Genomic DNA, 18967 nt, shown 5'->3' with positions numbered 1-18967 from the left:
GCATTTTGCGAAAAAGCCTGTTAACCATTAAACCAGCTATTGTTCCTTATTCTATGTACTTCCTCTTCCCACCTTGCAGCTGACACCTTCATTATATTAAGCAAAATGAAAAAGAAGCAAATAATAATAGTTCTGTGAGAACATTAAGGTTATACGTTTTCAGCTTAGCTATAATCCAACTTTAAAATGGTTCTTAGCATGAATAAATTCTGAAATTGTCTTATATTTCACATTTCAGCCATGCACCTTTTTGGATTAAACTGGCACCTGCAACCCATGCAGAGACAGATGTATCAGCTGTCAGAGGACAATATAAGTGGCCTAACCTTTCCTACAGACCTGAGCTTGCCACCACTTGGCAGCACAGGCTTGGAAATACATGACCGCAAAGGAAAAGATGACAGTAAGTACAGTTTTTATCAGAATAACTTCCATCCATCCATCCATCCATTCGCTTCCGCTTATCCTTTTCAGGGTCGCGGGGGGCGCTGGAGCCTATCCCAGCTGTCATAGGGCGAGAGGCAGGGTACACCCTGGACAGGTCGCCAGTCTGTCGCAGGGCTAACACATAGGGACAGACAACCATTCACACCTAGTGGCAATTTGGATTATCCAATTAACCTATCCCCACAAGTTGCATGTCTTTGGACGGCATAACACAGGACAGAATAACTTATTTTATTTAAAAAGACATATGTTTTTTCTGAATGGTACTCGCTATAAGTAAATAATCTTAAATGTAGCTGTTCTTGTTTTGATGATGAATTCTTGCACATTCAATTGTGAAAGTTTTTCAGATCTCAAAGTTTTAAAGATGACATTTCAGAGCTCTTGTGAGTTTATTATTATTTTGTCATCCAGTTTCACATTTTGTTCACTTGTCTCCATGGCATGGAGAGATCTGCATTGTAATCCTGTGAAAGTTGTTGTAAGTGGGAAAGTGTTATTTGTTCCTGGAGGGAGAAAATGGAGCAGCTTAAGGGACTGAGTATCCAGGGGCTGGAGGGGGATTAGCCACTCTGTCCCCTTCAGAACGGATGTGAGCCTTTCATCTCCTAGCTCGGGCTGCCTTTCCTGGCAGCCAAAGAAAGCATGTGCTCACCCAACGGTACCAACTGCTCAACTCAAAAAAGTTTGCTCTGTTCCATTCCTGAACAAATGCGCCCAGATTTAACCATGTGATTTGCCACTGGCATACCACAATAGGTAGAAGATAGAGCTATTACCATATAAATGAATCCAGGAGTTGTCTTTTTCATTTACTGGGCAGCAGAAGTGTGTTTAGCTTGCCATCATGACTATAACAAAGCTCAGACTCTGCACAGCACCAATTGCTGATAGGAAATCAATAACTATAGTTTTCTAAATAAGTTAAAGTTTGCTCTGCTATCGCTGGAAACAATGCTGGGCTATCTAATGTTTTATCAAGGTGATTTGTACAATGTCGAAATTTGATATCGTTCTCTCTTTCTGGTTCTCGTGTTTCCATCAGAGCACTATGCTGTAGCTTATCTTGCAGAAGAAAATAGCATTTATTTAACCATGAGGCCCATTATCACTTGTCCCGGGTTATGATTTATTTAAACAGCCTGATGAGTACAACCATTAATGTGCTGCATAAATACGCACACACGCCAACATGTGGAGAATGTGCCTGTGTGCTGCAGCATTATGTAAAACCCAAATCTGGGAGACGGAGAGTGTGTCCTGTATACTCTGATAAAACCAACTGCCACTGATTGACTTTTGCGAAGACTTCCATCTGGTGTGCCATGTGTAACCCTAAGTGTCCTAGGGGTAGTTTGTATGGATGCCTGTTTTAGGCGACTCCACAGCTGAAATTAGCTCATCTACATGTGCAAACAGATGTTGCCCTTTCCGCAGAGTCCAATAAGTTGTATTATGGAGCATATGGACAATTTTTAGCAGTAGATGCGCTAATACCTGAGTGGGTAGTAGCATTAGAAATCCCTCTTTTCTATAATTACAATTTTCACTTTATTACTTTTCCTTTTTACTATCAAAGTACTGATGCATTTCTGTTTTATCAAGTATTTTCAGTCCCATACCCCTGCAAACATATGTACTTTCTTTTATGTAATACAATGTTACAATGTAAAGGTGGGATTATGTGTAACATGTAAGGCAGGGGTGCCCAATCCCAGTCCTCGAGAGCTACCGTCTTGCAGCTTTTAGATGCATCCTTGCACCTGAATCAAATGAATGGCTTGTTATCAGGCCTTTGCCAAACTTGATGGCATGCTGAAGAGGTAATCAAACCATTTGATTCAGCTGTGTTGGAGTAGGGATGCATAGCTCTCGAGGACTGGATTGGGCACCCCTGATGTAGGGTTTATAAAGCACCTTGAGGCAACTGTTGTTGGATTTGGTCATATATATATATATATGACCAAATCCAACAACAGTTTGGCAACTCAATATTAAATTGAGTTTAATTAAAGTATAAAGACAGAATGCAATAACTTACTTATCACTGAAATTCAGTGCTTAATAGAAAATAGGACATAGTGAAAAATACCAAATATTGCGGCTGATTGATAATAAAAACAAAAACACAGGGCAAAGGGACATATTTGCAACTTTCTGGCATTACCTTGTCTTTTAATTGCACAGCATTTACTATAGTTTCAAAGAAATACACATTTTTTTTCCATTAATAAGTGATTTTTAGTTACTTAAAAATTCACAATGTCTTTATATTTTAGCACCCAAACTTTTTAATAAAGTGAAATAAGCCAGACCTTTCATGAAAAGGTCATTGTCTGGATGGAAGCATTTGTTGCTTCAAAACCTGCATTTGTTGTTCAGCGTTTATAGAGCCTTAGCTGAAGTTTCATCTGTGCACTAATCCACCTCCATATCATCATGGATGCTGGCTTTTTCGGTTGAGTTTGAGCATTAATGATAAGCCAGATATTTCTCCTCCTCTTTAGCGCAAATACATATATATCAAGTACATTTGATAATGGTTTGATTATTTGATGATGTGTATATATATAGTATTCGCTGGATTCTACTAATTGTTCAATAATCGATTGAACAACTGATCATGAAATCCCCTGTTTTATTTTCTTAATAGTTCGTCCTTTGCATTGAGTTTTTATACTTCACAACTTTTGTTTTGTTGCACTTGTCCCCAATTTTTTGAAACATGGTGATAGCACCAAACCAAAAAACACTATCTCCGTTCATGATACAATTTTTTGTACTGAAATGAATAATGCTATCTCATGTTGAAATGTATTTTATCGTGATCATGATCATCATTTCTTTTTAACAAAAATATTTTTTCTATTTGCCATATCAGAAGACTCAAAACAGGACACTTCAAAAAGTAACTGGATTTTTGTTTGAAGACTATATTTTCTTTCTTTTGTGCTCTCCCCTCTAGTGGAATTGTGACTGAAATTGCTGGCAGTGGTCGGAGGGTTCATTCATTATATTTTTTCACTGGCTGTCAGCGGCGTGATTGAATATCTGTGATATGGTCAGACTATCATGCTCCAGCAGACTGAGTCCCTCTGCCATCCACATGGTGGATTAATGGTGTGATCTCTTTGACCGATTTACTTTGTGTGCAATGCAGGCAAATTGGACAGCTTGTTCCCAGATGACAGCTATATAGATATGGGAGAGATTGACGTGGGGCGTAAGGTCGCACAGCAGATTCCTCCTGGTATCTTCTGGAGATCCCAGGTCTTCATTGATCATCCCATGTACCTAAAGTTTAATGTGTCCCTAAGTAAAGATGCCTTAGTGGGGATCTATGGAAGGAGAGGTCTTCCTCCATCACACACACAGGTAGGCAATATTTACATGTCACTGATGCTGTTACAGTAAATGTATTCTACTGCACTTATTAATAGTATGACAGGTGAGTGCAGAATCTAAATGGTCGATGCACTTAGCATGTTTGAATGTTTGCGATGCCAAATCGCGTTACTCAATGTTGTGTTTTGTTTGCAAAAGACAATGGTGTATTGTAAATGTGATGTTTTATGAAAAAATTTCCAATCATGCCTGCATTGTACAAGGATTCTTCTTCTTTTCCCATTCTTCTTCTGCCACAAAATATAAATTGGGATATTGTTTAAAAGAATCTATCTAGCCATGTAGGAACGTGTCATGAATGCAAACCAATTCCGAGTTTTCTCTATTCTATTAAAAATCGCTTTCTTGTTGCAGAAAGGATTTATGGAAAACTTCTTCAGGTTCAATACCATCTGAGAGTCGCACAAAAATATTGGGCAGATTTTCCGTCTGTATATAGCCGAGAATGAGACATGTCATGTTATTAATCATACCTTGCCACTTGCTTCGCACAGTTGAGATTACTTCTGTAAATGCAAGTGCAGTTCAGCAAAATTGTTTATAGCATGAATTTTGTTTCCGCTAATGTCCAGTGATATTGATTTTTCAGTCAGCCAACAGAGTTGCCTGTTTCCTCTATTTATGCTTCAAAGAAAATCATCTAGAGCGGAGTTTTCGTAATGTGGCTGATTACACATAGAATGGCAGATGAGTCAAGATTCCCTTCCTTATGTAAATGAAAATGAAATGCCGTCTCATTGGTATTCATTGACTCAAAGCTGATGTGAAGCAAATCGGTGCAGATGTTATTTGGTAAACACTAACTTTAATTCCTCCAGCTTCCCTTTTTTCCACTGTAATAGTTTCAAACAAGGCTTTTATAAGATATGCGGACTCTGAAATTATCTCAGCCCATCCAGCCACGATGTGCCAAGACTTAACTCAAGCTCCTCTAGAATGATGAGTTATTCATGCAGACCAAATGATGCTCCACTATAAAGAGGGCTGAAAGCACTCAAGTCTCATGTGTCACTCTAATGGTGTGTCTGCGGTCCATCCATCAGTCTTTCTCACTTTCTGTGTTTCTGTCTGCAGTTTGACTTCGTGGAGCTTTTGGATGGGCGGCGGCTCCTGGCTCAAGACATCCATGGTCTGGAGGGGCCTGTGGCTATGCAGCGAAGCCTAGTACCCATCACTACACATGACACAGGCTTTATCCAGTATATGGACACAGGCATCTGGCATTTGGCCATCTACAACGATGGAAAAGAAACTGAAACTGTCTCCTTCCTCACCACTGCCATAGGTGGGTGCCCTGGGCATGACCTGCTGCTAAAACCTGTAATAGCAAACCGTAATCCCTATAATACCAACCAGGAGCGACTTTACCGCAAACAGCACAGACTTGTAGGCCATGAGTCAGAAACACTGAGAGTTTAAGAGCCGAGGAAAGTGCAGGTTAATCAAGGTGAAGCTGAATATTACAAAATCAGGACATCAGTGCTATCCCACCATGCCCCTGAGTAGGGCATTGAGAGATCATAATATCCTCATTACCCTGAGTGTCTTCCAAGCGAATCAGGGGTCCAGCTTCTCAGAACCATTTGCATACAATTCAAAGTATGATTGTACCCTCCTGCTAGTGCCAGTTTTGATCACGATTTGCTCCAATTTCCATCTACTTTCCATATATCATTGTAGGAAAGATGTTTCCCTCCTCTAACTGTGTGGCACGCGGCTGTGTTTCAGACATACGTCCTTCTTTGTGGAGGTGACTTCATTTTGTACACTCCTCTTTGTTCTCCCTAAAGCGCCTTTGATTAGCACTGCTGTATCAAGCAAGGTGTGAGAGGGCCTAAGGTGTCGACTTTCACGGGGATGGCAGCTGGGAGCTGTTCTCACATGCTCTTTAATTAAAAGCTCCTGGGCCAGAGTCCATCTGTGACAGGGGCTGTGCCAGGCAGCAGATCGATGAGAAGCTGTCCTCAACACCAAGTGGAGACAGGCAAGATATGCACTATGCCCTCCCGCTGTGCCAACAACAGCTGTAATTCAATACTTAATATATGATATGACACAAAAAGGGGGAGTCAGGGCAGTATGTTTACTCGTGCTTATTTCTTCTTGACTGGGTGTGCATGAAGGCCTCCTGTGGTTTACATAAGAGAAAACATAACTAGGTAAGGTAGTCTGGGGTGGGGCGAGAACTCTGTCTCGATTGAGTCGTATTGGAGCTGATCTGCTCACAGGAGCTCAGAGGGAGGCAGAGGGGCCCTTTTTAAAATGGGTCACCGGTTAAGTGCCCTTCAGCAGAAACTGAATCTTACCAACTGCCTCACTTGTATTGAGCCGTGGAGAAATGGAGTTGACCTTCAAGTAGAACAGCCCAGGTATAGAAATATATGTGAACAATATCGAACAGACACACTCAGAAACACCAGCAGCATTGTTTAAAAGACACTAAAAATTAAATTATTTCTGTGTTTCTGACAATGCTCGTAGAGAAAATTTATATATAGATCTTTTTCCTTGCCATCAGTGTACTCTCTATGTGCAGCAAATGAAGGGTTTTCTTGGTGCACATAGCCATGCCATAATACATCTGGGGGGATGGAGCGTCCGTGTCTTTAATCTGGGTTGCTCCTCATTACTTGGCTGTGACTCCATGGCAATGTGAAATGTGTCCCACTGAATGTTTTGTATCACAACCCTCTGGAGCATGAAGCCATTTGTCCCTGCTGCCTGGTGCCAGAAATGCTTCAGCCTAGGCACGGCAAAGCAAAGGGAAGCAAAAACCCAGCACCAGTGTCTTACTCTATGTCCCGTTTAACTCTCCAGCAGAAGTTCTTTCTGTACACAACCACCCATCATCCAAAGGTATTGAGCAACCTTAGAGAGCATGGCAAGTCGCTGATTAAACTTGCCTACTGCGCACTACTCTGTCCTCACCGACTGGAGACCCACACAATAGTTAGCTCCCCTGATATGAAGGGTAATGAATTTCAATGAAGCTCTGCTTGAATCCATGATTTATGCGCTGGCCTATGTTGAGTGTGTGGCTAAGAGATATTCAGGGCCTCCTTTCCATGCTCTCAGAGGAATCAGCCAATAGACATGGGCAATGTGCAGTCTACTAAACTGCAGCATTCAGAACAGGAGCACTCCAGTTCATGATTACTTAATTAAATGTGTATGTTGCAATGTTACAATGTTGCTCACCTATCAAATATCTCTGATATAGATACAATAACCTCTGTTATTGATGCTGGTATTCTAATGTCAGGGTATTGCGTTTGAATATCTCAGAGCCTTTCTTTATGAAAAATAATGGTAACCTATTTGAATCTATTGTATAAAGTGCAAATCTGGAATGTAATTATAAATCTGGGTGAGAATTGTTAATAGCTGGCTTGTAGACATCTATTCCTTTTCCCTAACCTTCAATCACTGCCCTACCTACACTGCTGGTCTCTGTAGCTTTGAGCAAAAAGTCCAAGCCTGCTGCTATAGTTAGATGTTCTTGTTGGAAGCCATCAAAACCCCACCAAAGTGCTGATTGCCTCAACCATGCCAGAGGATAGTTTCTCCTGCATCCCTTCACTAACACAAAATGGCAAAGGCAAGCCTGCAGCACATTAGATATCCGCAGCATTTCTCTGCTCGCTGCCTCCTCCTCCTCCTTTTTGCTGTATCTCTGGTCTGCCTGTATCTCTTTCTCCCTCCTCTCTTTGTCTTTTTTTTTTCCTCGGTCTTGCATTGCATCCTCAGTGATGATTGACTCTCCAGAGTAAAGGGAAGCTGAATCCATGGCTCACATTTCTAGCCATTTGTGGAGCACAAGAGATTCTTTGTTCTGTAAGTTTTGCCTCAGAGTTTCTGCTGCCTGAAGGCAATGGACAAGATTGAATATTTTTCAGCACCATTTCAGGCTTAATTCAGTGAGCATTGTGCTTCAGATTCCTGCTGCTGTCTGCAGAGATCAGTGGTCAGTCTTATTTCTAATAAAAGCAAGTGCCGGGACATGGTTCTGTAGCACAAATAACTGTTTTGCCAATTAATTTGATTTTGTTAGAGGGATTGCTAGAGGAAAGCTTGGAAAGAGTGTGCGTGCTTTGCTGATTGTTTGCATCAAAGTGCCTCAGTTTAAAGCCATACAGTTAATTGCAATGGCCACGTCCAAGCACTGCATGAAAATCGTAAATGACAGTGTAATTTATAAGAAAAACTTACAGTGTAAAACTGAGATCACAGAATAACTCACGATGCCGTCAGATTTACCAGTCACAGCAGATAAATGCGGGTTCCAGAGTTGCAGACACTGTGCCATAAAAGAGTTAATTAGGCAGCTAGTACATGTGGTACTTAAGAGACTTTAATTCCTTTGTAACTTTTCGTAGAAGCCTGAATAATTAGAACTTGTACCCTTTTAGTGAAAGCTCATATTTGTTGTGAAACATTAGTAACACTCAAAATGTTTTGCATTGAAAAAGAAATGTTGACAGGATTGGATCCTCCATGCTTATGACTGTCATTAGCAAAGGGATAATAATCAACCCAAAGAAAATGAGTGGGAGGAAAATTGTTTTTCAAACCACATTACTCAATCTTTTGATTGCTCTCTTGCAGACTCTATTGATGACTGTCCCAGTAACTGCTTTGGGAACGGTGACTGTATTGCTGGAACATGTCACTGCTTTTTAGGATTCAAAGGACCTGACTGTGGGCGAGGTGAGTCACTATCTCACTCATGTTACCTCTGTTAATCATTCAGATGCATTTTCCAATTTATATTCTCTGCATGGCTCGAACAAAACAATTTTACTCCACAATTGCTTTAGTTGTACTTAAGACCTGTTTTATTTAATTAGGCAGTAATACTCGAAATGGTTCAGTACTCATACTGGAGTATTGGGTTGCATATGAAAGAACTCTATAAAAAGCTTTAGATTATAGGGCTAGTATTCACTCATTCTTTCAATTATTAAAGAAAGGCTCTATTAGTTTTTCTCCACATAAAAACAAATTCAGGCAGCGTGTTAGAATGATGGTAGGTTGTTTTTGTTACCTCTTTACACATACTGAACTGCCATCTGTTATCCATGTGTTGATCAGCACCATGCCTGACACTTTAATTCAGCTAATTTTTGTTCTTATGTTTTTTACCAGCCATTGTTAAGACGTTAGATATTTGTTGGCTGCTTTTGTTAGAATATATGGCACATCTGCTCTAGATGCCAAGGTACAGTAGTTTGTGCTAAATAATATTTACCAGACAGGACACCCTTTAACATTTTGGTCATTGTCAGAGCGAGGCTTTAACAAACACTCACTATTCTTTGTGCATGAAGAAGTCCATTCAGATGGATGTATGCTGTCTGCTCTTTTCAAAGCTGCCTGTCCAGTGCTGTGCAGTGGGAATGGTCAATACCTAAAAGGTCGCTGCATGTGTCACAGCGGCTGGAAGGGCTCGGAGTGTGACGTTCCCACCAACCAGTGCATTGACATCACTTGCAGCAACCACGGGATCTGTATAGTCGGGACCTGTATCTGCAACCCTGGCTACAAGGGGGAAAACTGTGAAGAAGGTGATTGTTTTAATATGTCATGGTTATGTATCCTAAACTAATAAAATCCTACATAATGTGGCTGCTGTAACCGCCATCTTAGCCTGTTAGTGCTTGACATTTTACTCATAATGGGAATGGCTATTAAGTTGGTATGGCTTACAGTCTGTTGAGTAGTAAAGACAGGACATCCTCTATGAAGAGCATTATAGCCATAACAGTTCATAAGCCGCATCCTAGGTGACTTTTCCTGTATAAATCATGGCTATAAGGCATTATGTTAATGGAAACAGTCCATTTATTGTCTAAAATTCTGAAAAAAAGTCTGATGTTAATCTTCTGGGAACTTCAGATTCATCCTTTGCTGGATAAGGCTTGACCAGATAAGATTGAAGGAGCCATTGTGTTTGTCAGCTCTTGAAGGCTCTCATTTCAAGATGAAAAATGGACCCTGGGAGTTTGATAAATGGGGGTTTCTGACATCCATAGGCCCCCATTCTATTTTAGGTGGAGCGTTAGCCATAAGGAGTGGAGGGGAATGTGGACGAGAGCCCTTTAACATTTTTACCTTTCTTCCATATGACCTTCAGCCACAATGATTAATTGCCAGGAGAGAGTTTCTTGTCAGTTAGCCTCTGATCTTTGTGCCTTGTGCCCAAACCATCTGCTAAGAGGCAAGAGATCCTGTTTGTCTTACTATAACAGCCTTTATAGCCATTTATGTCATGGTAAAGGGGAGCTGCCATGCCGTGGCCTACAGCTCACAGTGACTAGATATTGCTCGTGCTTGGTGCCCGTTTGCCATCTGTGTGTACCATGTAAATATTGTTTGGTAGAAAAAAAACATTAATATTCTGATCATACTCTCCCACAACTCTTGTTCCTTTCAAAGTGAACACTCATTTAGCACGTCAAGGGAAGGCATTAATTTGATATTTGTTGACTAATTGAACTTGTACTGTGTGCACTGAGACAGTGTACAAAAGCCACTGCATGGGAAGCAAATGCAAACTCTTCAAACTGTCTAGAAACTAGAGTTGACTATCTAGTTTTGCCTAGAGGTCTGGCTGTTGCCCCAGGCTTTCCTTACCATTCCTGTAGATTCTGTTAATGGTTTTGGTTTATTCAGCTTTGAATTATGCATTATGGTGGCTTTGATTTGTGAGAAACATGCTCTTATTAAACAGCCTTCACTCTCTGAGAGGATTTTTTGCTGTGAGATAATGGGAGGGTGCCAGCACAAGCGTGGGCAGTACCTGTAGTTTTGTGCCATGAGACATACTGTGAAAACAGCCATTTAATTAGCTTCTCTGTAAATCTTGTCACTGATTTTTGAAAAAAAGATGGACCTCCTTGAATAATTTACCCCCATTGGACACGAGCTAAGCTGAGTGCATCTGCAGCTGAACTGCAGCCTATTCCAGTTGCCATTGTACTTTGGCTCAAATAGAGATGCCAGGTTGCCTCTGAAAGAGAGAAACAGCAGGTGACTAGTGTGTCTAACACTCTCTCTTTGGAACCTTTTTAGTGGACTGCCTGGATCCAACATGCTCAGGCCGAGGGGTTTGCGTCCAGGGAGAGTGTCACTGCTTTGTCGGGTGGGGAGGGCCAGGATGTGAGAGCCCTAGGGCCTCCTGCATGGACCAGTGCTCTGGACACGGAGCTTTCCTGGCAGACACAGGAACCTGCAGCTGTGATCCCAACTGGACAGGCCATGACTGTGCTACAGGTGAGTACTTCACTCAAAACAGAGTAAATATTGGCGAAAGCCCTTCTCACAGGCCAGTGCTGATTTAACTCTGATTAGCAAGTAAAAAAAAAAAAGCAGTGCATCCACAGAAAATGTTGCCTTCAGTTCAGTTCAGTTAAATGTTTCTTAGTGTGGAATATGAGCAGGACATACACAATTATTAATGTAGCTTTTCAAAGACATAGAGAAAAAACAAAATGTAAATACTGAAGTAGTTTATTACTTATATCTTGGCATCTGGTCAGCACTGTGAGTGAATAAGGTAGCACGCGTTTAGTAGCTAATATAATTATAGGTGATATGTATAATAATTTTCAGGTTTAATGGATCACAACAACAAAATACCTTGACATCTCTTTTAGTGTACCTTTGGTAATTGCTTTTATCCTTTCAGAGGTAAATATTTGTTACTTTCTTTAAAGAAAATGGCTCACATAAAAGCCATAATTATTCTCATCAGTGATCAGTAGGAGGTCCTTCGATGGCTATCAGATTCTTTTGATTTGGTTCTAAATGTAATTCTCTTACAAATGGTTGTAGTTGTAGAAAAAAGAAAGACAGATAACAGAGATGTTGTCAGAGCCATGATCTAATGCAAGTTTTCGCTCTTTTTTGGGTTCTGGATTTCTTTACATCAGTGCATTGGTTCACAGCTGACTTTTTTCCTGCTCTGAAGCGTTGTTCCTATTGCGTTCATCTCGTCCATGGGGAATTGTTATTCAAAGTGTAGAAACAGCATATGATACAGTTTCATAGCTAGAATATACCTTCTACAGGATGTAAGCACGAAAAAAAGGTTTTGTGTTTTTTACAATATAGGTTACAAGTAGATTCTTAAAGTGCCGCGAAACATAGGTAACATCAGATTTGCACTCTGAGAAGTCTAACCAAATTCACATTAGAGGAAAAAAATTTTTTTTTGTCTAAACATGAAGAATTTAAAAATTCACTCGACATATAAATGTGTTTATATTTGTTGACTGTATTTGTAGCAGATGGAAGTTTCAGAGAGCTCCAGCTCAAATTTGTTTATACAGGGACCAGAACAATTTTCAGTATTTTCATTTGCACACAATTTGGATCCTCAGAAAATATTTTTGAAAAGACTATTTTAATACACCAGTCGCTTTGCTTCATGAATCCTTTTATATTCTTGGCAGACACAATGACCTATTAGGTAATCCTGAGGATTTTAAGGGGAAATGGGCAGTTAGTCTGAGTTTGCCTCACAGAGAAAAAAAGCTCTGCAAATGATGATGAGCTGGCTTTTTATTCTCCTTTATCCTGCTCATTGTAGAGTTTTCTGTGGTCTAATACGACACTAAGCTTGGTGGTAGGGTAGTATAGTTGGCACCGATAACCTTTCAGACATGGCAAAGAAAAAGATGGAAAGCTTTCGATACATTTTTCAAGATTCTTTATCGCCTCTTGCACTATTCTTTTAAGTCAGAAACTCGTTTTCTCGTGTTGCTTTGGGACAGTACAGCCTAGGTGAGCACGGCTGGTATAATGCTGTTAGTAGCCATAAAACAATGCCTGAGGTTTTATGTCCTTTAATATGTGTGTTTTTATGCCATTTTTGCTATTCCTCCACCCAGAGGAAAGTTTGTTTACTCTGTCCTTTAGTGCAAATGGTAACTGCCATCATGGGAATGGGGGTATTTCTCACTGAGGGCTCCTCTGGCCACAGATAATGAGGGTTTGCCTGCAGGCTGTAATTGGATCTTTATCATGTTAAAGGTTTCTACTTTGTTCCAAGTGAACAGTTGTCTCACAGTCAGTTTGAGTCTGTTTTCTCTGACCACTGTGTGTTGTAGTAACTGGTTGAGTTTATGGGAGAGGGGGGGATTGTGTGTGGGGGTTTTTTCCCCCGCATTTTTCTTGATTTTTTAAAAAAAATATTGTGTTCTTGAGCTCAATCACTGTTGTTTACTAATGTTCACTATGCTCATTACTACTTCCTTCTTAACTGTAATATTTTTCAGAGGACGTAGAAGGTGTAGTTTGACAGAAAATATTTTATTCATAAAATGATTTATAAGCTCTAACTATTCCGTGTTTGCATGTGATTTCCGTTTGTTTGTATGTTGGTGTGCATAAGCAGCCTGTCAGGCACTAATACTGCCAGCACACTTTACCTAGAAATCAAAAGTCAGATGGAAAATCAGCATTTGCATACTTTGTGCTGAGCTGTAATTAGCAGAAGAGAGTGATTCTGATAAAAGCTTTTTAAGCTGGTAATGCCATGTTATGGTTTGTGGCTGAAAATACCACTCTGATTTAATTTGTAACAATGGCAAAATAGGCACTGTAAAGGCGGTAATTGACTTATTACAAGATTTTACCTCCAGTTTGGTCCCCTGTGGTCAAATTTGAATTGGCTTGGCTAATAAGCCAGGAATACATGGCTATTGTTCATCGTTGCCCATACTGCTAAGCCCCTTTTATTACAAAGTAGTTAATAAAGAGGTTAACATTTCAATGAGATTCATAAGTAATCTGTCAGCGTTTAATTTCTTTCAGCTTTCAGCTTGTCATACTCTCCCTCGAGTTCATGTGATGAGGGTAATGTCCCAGGCTCTATCACACCCAGTCAGGGAGGTCTTTCAGCTGCCACACAATAGCATCAGCCAGGCTTTACAGCAGCACTGTCTTTCAGTCTCCTTCATTGCGTCAGTGTACTTCTTCCTCTCGTGTGCAGCACTTAGAGAAAATGAAGAAGAAAACCCCCCCCACCAAAAACCAGTGTATTCATATCCTCTGCTTCAAATCATTTTGTGGAATCTTGCCTCCTTCCTGTAGACCACAGTAGAACATGTTGCAAAGCTTTGACCGCTTCGTGTACAAGAAGGGACATAACGTTTACAGTTTAATCAAAATGGCAGAAGTGACATTGTTGCCATTTCTACAAAAAGTTTCAGCTGAGCATTTTTTCCTCTTCACGCCTTTTGTAGCACAAAAAGCTAAATTTACAAAAGAGGAGAAGAGGAGAGGAAAAGAATAAGTCTGCTAAGGCTGCCACAATCCTTGTCTTTTCTTGGTAATGGACTTATTAGATTTGTATTGTCAAAAAGGATTGCCCCTTATGAGGTGCAGGAATTTCTTTTCAGCTGCCATCAGACAAGGTAGTGGAGCGTGGCTGCCTTTCCTTGACAATAAATTCTGGATTTGTCTTTTTTTCACCCTTGTCGCCTTGTCCCATCACCGCCTTGTCTTCCCTTTTCCATCCCACTTCCACCTCCCCCCCTCCTTTTCTTTCTTTCTGTCTTCCCCCCGCTCTCTTTTTTTTGTCCCTTTCTATTTCTCTGTCTCCCACAGAGATTTGTGCATCGGACTGTGGTGGTCATGGCATTTGTGTTTCGGGCACCTGCCGCTGTGACGATGGCTGGATGGGCACTGGGTGTGACCAGAGGGCGTGTCACCCACGCTGCAACGAACATGGCACTTGTAAGGACGGCAAATGCGAATGCAGTCCGGGTTGGAACGGAGAACACTGCACTATTGGTAAGATGGGAATAGGTTTTGGGTTTGGTTGGGGCGGGTGGTGTCTCTGTGTTTGGGAGGGGTTTGGGAGGCCAACAAAGGCAAAGACTGACATTCTGCCTGCCTATGTGAAGGGAAGGGTCTAGGTGGAGAAGAGTGGGAAAAGCATGCTTAATTGAATTTGTGCAACTCAGTAAAGCATGAACAGGTTTACTCAAGGATCTGAAGCTTGCCTTCATGCATTTTAATGTGGGAATGTGCTAAGGTGTCCTTTCATTTTACTCATCCTTTTCCTCATCTTTTTCTTTGCTCCCTTTCCATTTACTATTAATTTCAAATGCTTACATGTGAGTCATTGTGAGTAGGTCAACCACTGCTTTTCGCTGTGTTTATGCTAGCGATTGTTCCCCTCCAAACACTTGCAAAGTAAGGTTTTCAAAACCTTGACTGAATGTCAAGAGCTTTCCTGAAAACCTTGGCTCACATAAGCCAGTAGAAAGTTCAGCCTACTAGAGTCATTATATGCTGTGTATTTTGCAGTGGTTCTATGCTAGGAATAGTTCATGGATTGATCATTTTGGTATAGTTTTTGTATTTTTGGGGGTGAAAAAAGAAAACAGTTTATAATTAAAAAGAGCAGCATGGTCTACACAACACTTTAGATTGAAAATGTGCTTTCAGCATGTTTGCTTTGATGGAGGTGGCACTCCCGCTGTGAGCATTTTGTGAGCATTTTTCTGTCACCGGGAAATGGTGACTGCAGTAATATGCAAACATCAAAGTGCCCCCAAGTTGTTATCATAACTAAGCAGTAGTTGACCTCTGTTTGTGACCTGTCCTCTTTGTTTCACATGCCCTTGTTTGACAGGATGGCATGAAGATAATTTAGTTCTGCTGTTGGATTTCTGAGGTTTGACAGTTTCAGTTTAACTTGAGGTCATTAAGAGAAGTGTTTTAATGCAGTTAGCTTTCTGATATTTCTGATATTTTGTGTCAACGCTGTCAAACCTCTATTAAACATTGGAGAAAATCCACAGGATATGCTATGTGATGTCTGCTTTGCAAGACTGCAACTTTGGCATTCTGTGTTCATGTATGGATGCATCTCTTCTCTTCTCTTCTCTTGATAATATTGGATAAGCTATTTGAATGGATTTATAGAGCTATATAAAAGATGTACCAATCAATTGACCACAGACTGCAATTGGCTGGCAGCCTGGACCGGTGACCAGCCAGTTAGTCTCATATAAGTCTGATTACAAGTGGATCCACTTCATGCATGGATAACACAGCCCGACAGACACGCTAACATGTCATTAGTGTGTGTCTGTGGCCATAAGCAAGTTTTTTTTTCTGATTATTGTGGAAGACGCAAAATTCACCAAAACTTTGTAGCAATAAACGTGACACTAGCTAGACTGAAGCCAGCAGACTAAGTAAGAGTCTCAGTATGAGTAGTGAAAATATCTAAGCCGTTAACATGAAAATTATGGAGATGGGTAAAAAACAGAAAAGGGTTGATGCCCTGTTATCTAGTAATAAACTTTCTGAAAAATAAAGTAAGTAATTTAAATCTAAATCTATACATATTAAATACAATTGTATATGCTGTAATATAAACCTGTTGCAACTGCTTTTTGTTTATTAAGGTAAAATATCTCGGGTAGAGGTGGGTGTACTGCAGAAAGCGCACCTCTGTCCAGTAGCACACTTTATTTTCACTTGTTTAACTTAAAGAAAATTCTGTGACTTAACTTCTGTTGGGGGAAATGTAAAGTTTAATTGTTTAATTATTCAAACCTAATTTTACATTGACAAAAACTTAATTTGTGCAAGTATGTGCTGTCAGTTATAGTTTTCAGGAAAAGAAAGTACTATGCGCTAGTATTCTAGCACTTTTTATATTTACTCCATGTTTACTTCAGTGCTGTTGCAGAAACAAATGTCTCAGTGGTATACAGTATGACACATTCATCTAAACGGAACTACCAAACGGAGTATGTGTTAAAATAAGGTCCGCAGCAGTCAGCTTTGTGTTACTAATATAGGAATAGAATTAAACTAAAGCTCTGTCACTGTTTGCTGACAGCTGTTACTGAGCAAGGTGCCAAATGGACAAAGATCTTTTTTTCTCACAGCAGTCTCATGCATATTTTGAACCAGGGCTGCATGAGCCTCGACTCAGTTTGTGAATGTTTTATACACTGGCTTTACATTATTGATGGGGCTTTTATAAGTGCCATATTGAGATCCCCACTGAACAAGAATATTCTTCCATGTCGTCCATTTAGAAGCTAAAGATCTCGATTTGAATCAATTTTCATTATCGAGAGCTCCGCGTTGGCCTCGAGTCTCAAGCTGTGGAGCACAGGAGATCCGATTTGGCCCGTGCGCTGGCAAAGCCTCTGGCGACCTTATCATATATAGAGGTGTTTGAAGATTAAAAGCACCGTTTGTTGAACATCCTGACCTCCTGTGCAATATCGCTTAAGAGATTTAAGGGAAGTAACGTGCGCATCAATCATGTTGCCTTTTAAACACTCCCCTGAGACGTTCTGCCGATCTCAGCAGTTACTAAATAGTGACAGATTTCACTTTTTTATCCTTTTGCTCGCTTCCTCTGACTCTTTCTCACTTTCATTCTCTTTCTCTGTGTTCCACAACTTTCCCTGCCTTTTTTCCATTTCCATCTCTCTCCTCTGTGTTGGTTCGTATTTGTTGTGTTGCTTGTAGTGCGTGCATGTAATGCTTCACGTCAGCATTTTTCGTCTTTTTTAATTACCTTTTGTACTGTAAACTAACACATTGCCTTGCTGTCCTGTCATGGAAGTGGCACTGTTCAGACCTCCCTTATATGTCCTGTCTTTTATCTCCCAAGCTCACTATCTGGATAAGGTAGTGAAAGGTATGGCATTCCTCCTTCCTTCTATTTTGGCCTCCTCCCATTGTAAATCCAGCCAGCATTAACAAATCATATGCACACACCATGCTTTTCCCCTACATTGACATATGCAAACACTATGCACTTCTTGTTCAACTCATTCTTAAGATCCCACATCTCCCATCAACTTTTATTTTACCATATTGTCACACAGTAATCTCCACTTAGCACTTTCGCACCTGGTTAGTGAATTTATGGGGCTTTCTTTATGTGTTGAGTAATTGGTGTGCTTGTATCCTTTCTTTCTCAATTGGGGGATGTTGGGAAAGGGCCTTTATAACCTGTGCCATGCATTATGAATGAGCATGCAGCTGTGAGAGGGGCCTGATAGGTGCTGAGGCCGCATCCTCTCTAATTAAAAGAGTTCATGGTCTGGTTGGTGCTGGGTAAGCAGGGGGTACAGGCTTTGCTGCAGCCCTGCCTTCCTGCCTCCAGCTACCCTTCTTGCTCTCACTGCGTCCTTGGTAATGGACCACCTGGCATAGGATGGTCTGCCAGAGGAGGTCTTCGAACACTTGCAAGCTCACGTTTGGAGCTGTTTCAGGAAGGATTGGGTAGAGCTCAGCAGGGACTCCTCTCTGAAAGGCATGCCAATTAAGTTGAAGTGGTGCCAATTGAAAGTGTATTTTTATTTATCCCTCTAATAAACATTGTGAGCTTTCTAATCATCTGTCTCTACTGGTTTAACCGCAGTTGTTTTGTCCATTTGTTCAGTAATAACACAAGAAATGACCGAAAGTGCCTGGACACAAGGCTTCAGTGCACAATCTTGTTTTTATTGGAGTTCTAGATGAGATTTTGTTTTACTTATAATTGCTGAGAAAACATTTGTCAACATGCCTTATACAGTAGTTATTGGCCGCTCTCCTAAGCAGCTGTTCACAGTTCATCAAATGTCCACGGCCCATGGACTGCTCTGTAGTGTGGACAAACAGCTCCAATTGAAAAAGCCTGAACCAAACTTATTTACCTGAACCAAACTAGTTATTTAACAGGTTTAAATAATCAAATAAGGATTTGGGTTATCTGGTGAAATGTGTTCCTGATTACTATTTTATATTATGTTTTACTATTGGAAATATAGTTCTGTTTTGGGGTTCTTTTTTCATGGTTACAATAAGACGTGATTGTAGTGCAGAATTTTAGCTTTAATCCAAGAGGTTTAACAGTAGTATTACACTGACCTTTTATAAATTATAGCCATTTGTATACATAGTCCTACATTTTCCGAGCCTCCAGAGTAATTGGAAAATTGATTAACATGCAGTTTCACAACCAGGTGAGCTGCTCATATCATTATTTTACGACAGATTCAACAAATAAAAAATTTGGAGTTGATTAACATTTTGAACATGTATTCGGTAGCTTCTCGCTGGAATTCTCAAGATTAGGTACAAA

The 18967-nt window shown here is 40.4% G+C and overlaps 1 protein-coding gene across 12 annotated transcripts in view; it reads left to right on the top strand.

Moving 5' to 3' along the window:
* Nucleotides 1–18967, top strand: part of tenm4 (teneurin transmembrane protein 4) — a 144182-nt gene that overhangs the window by 73766 nt on the left and 51449 nt on the right. For all 12 annotated transcript variants that reach the window (XM_082503103.1, XM_082503102.1, XM_082503101.1 and 9 more), the window contains 7 exons: nucleotides 239–403; nucleotides 3608–3822; nucleotides 4927–5137; nucleotides 8458–8559; nucleotides 9222–9416; nucleotides 10924–11124; nucleotides 14464–14649. In XM_082503103.1, the coding sequence (XP_082359229.1) occupies nucleotides 239–403; nucleotides 3608–3822; nucleotides 4927–5137; nucleotides 8458–8559; nucleotides 9222–9416; nucleotides 10924–11124; nucleotides 14464–14649 (1275 nt within the window). The remainder of the gene's footprint in view (nucleotides 1–238; nucleotides 404–3607; nucleotides 3823–4926; nucleotides 5138–8457; nucleotides 8560–9221; nucleotides 9417–10923; nucleotides 11125–14463; nucleotides 14650–18967) is intronic.

The sequence above is a fragment of the Aulonocara stuartgranti genome (genome assembly GCF_965226115.1).
Source record: "Aulonocara stuartgranti genome assembly, chromosome: 14".
In the NCBI taxonomy this organism is placed as follows: domain Eukaryota; kingdom Metazoa; phylum Chordata; class Actinopteri; order Cichliformes; family Cichlidae; genus Aulonocara; species Aulonocara stuartgranti.
The sequence above is the reverse complement of the archived record's forward strand: the minus strand, read 5'-3'. Positions and strand labels throughout refer to the sequence as shown.